General features: G+C 45.6%; 1 protein-coding gene across 1 annotated transcript in view; it reads left to right on the top strand.

Annotated features, from left to right (window-relative positions):
• Window positions 1–328: 328 nt before the first annotated feature.
• Window positions 329–1,836, top strand: part of MRPL40 (mitochondrial ribosomal protein L40) — a 4,591-nt gene continuing 3,083 nt past the window's right edge. Inside the window, exon 1 of the mRNA XM_009888147.1 lies at window positions 329–375. Within this exon, the coding sequence (XP_009886449.1) occupies window positions 329–375 (47 nt within the window). The remainder of the gene's footprint in view (window positions 376–1,836) is intronic.

Below are 1,836 nucleotides of genomic sequence, written 5' to 3'. Positions count from 1 at the left end.
TTATCTCATGGAGAATGTATGCCTGTAAGCACCATTAAACTCTTGTAGCCCGCTCAGTAAAGTACGGATTCCAAAACTGAGTGGGGAGAGGGAACGGCAGGACCGACAGCACCTTGATCTGGTGTGTGGACGAGCCAGTCTGGCTATCGGGACCGTCAAACCAGCAACAGCAAAGCAGCCTCTTGTGCCCGTGAGGAAAACAAAAGGAGTAAAAATTCCACGATGAGTCTCTAGTATACACAGTACAAATTATCTTACCCTCTTTCTGGAGAGGTTTCAGAGCAAACAGGTAGGCCCTTAATGGGCCTACCATCACTTTTAATAAGTGATGGAGACAGCTTGCGTGCAGCAACGCCTGCAGGATCCGGAACCTGGGTATGTTAAAAGAGGCTGACTAAACTCACCAGTTTTTATCCTGCACTCCTTGCCCCAAGGATAAGAACACATGAATGTTATACACTCCTGTATACGTTAGCAGACCTTAAAGCACTTTACAAATGAAGCCATTGATGAATGTCTGTTTTGCAGGTGGTAAAAGTATGACAAAGTGACTCGCCCAAACTCATCCAAGCAGGACAGCGGCAGAAATGGCAATAAAATTTGGGACTACTGAGGCCCTGTGTAGTGCATTATCCACTAGGAAAAGTATTGCAGGGCTTTATAAATGGAGCCTCCCTGCAAACTGCTTGGCTGAAAACTGTCTTCTGCAATGGTTAGACGTATTTTAAATTGCCAGAGATTTCAAACACGTACCCATACCAAAAGGTGCACCCACTAAAGAAATAAGTAAAGAAGCTACAGATCTAATCTCTGTGATCTGCAAAGATTTAGGCCAAAAGTTTTTATTCAGCAGCTTGTAAACAGGCTCCCACTGAAGATCCACAGAGGCACAGCACAGTCTGCCAACAGGCAGCCAGAGATGAAGATGTAAATGCTACATTTGTCTAGATTAACCAAGCAGAAATGTAAAAAACCATCTCAAATAAAGTACTTCCGTGTTTTTTCAGTACACTACAACCTTTCGTTAAAAGCCTAGGTCCATCTGCTGACTATATGGCCCCTGGAGAGTAGTTCAAGTAAAGACGCATACAAATTTCAATTCAAGGCTTAAGGTCTTAAAACTTACAGCATGATTACAAAGACAACAACACAGGCAGAAAGGCAGCTGTAAAGTTGCATCTGTGGTTTCTAACTCAAAGCACACTTCTCCAATTTGACTAAGCTGGTCTCCGGCTTGGTTTTATTCTGGATACCGATCAGCTAGATGAGTCCAACTATTGACATTAATACCAGGGTATAAAATTTGCAGTTGAAATAAAGCTGTACGCATGAATTTGAGGACAAAACTTGCATAAACAGTAGTGAGCTCTTCACATTAGATTTCTTCTTATTGCTTCGCCAGGATCAGTACAGGTACTACTCTGGCAATTTATCCCAAGCAGTGTAAATACATAACAGTGATGCTATCCTGTACTCACCACATTGGGAAGAGACAGAGCTTTCTATCAATATCGACACTTCATTCTGGAAGTGTTACAGCTCACAAATCCCTCCAAAATCACCAGAAGAGTGGCAGGGGGGACACTATATAACTTCAGGGAGTTGTTTTCAAAGTACTACCAGAAGAATACTATTCCCCCACGGCCAACGACAGCACAGATGACCAGCGCTGGAGCTCACAGCGTTTGGGGACGTCAGTACCAGACCCGGCGGGTAACCCCCGACGGCCGCGGTCAGCGCAGCGCCCTGCACGTCCGCACACCCCGGCCAGGGGGTCCCCCCTTCCTTCCCCTCCCCACCGACTGCCCTTGCCTCAAACCATCCCTCCCCGCTCCC

The sequence above is a fragment of the Charadrius vociferus genome, unplaced genomic scaffold (genome assembly GCF_000708025.1).
Source record: "Charadrius vociferus isolate BGI_N301 unplaced genomic scaffold, ASM70802v2 scaffold326, whole genome shotgun sequence".
NCBI classification, from domain to species: Eukaryota; Metazoa; Chordata; class Aves; order Charadriiformes; family Charadriidae; genus Charadrius; species Charadrius vociferus.
This window is presented reverse-complemented; position numbering and strand designations above follow the sequence as displayed.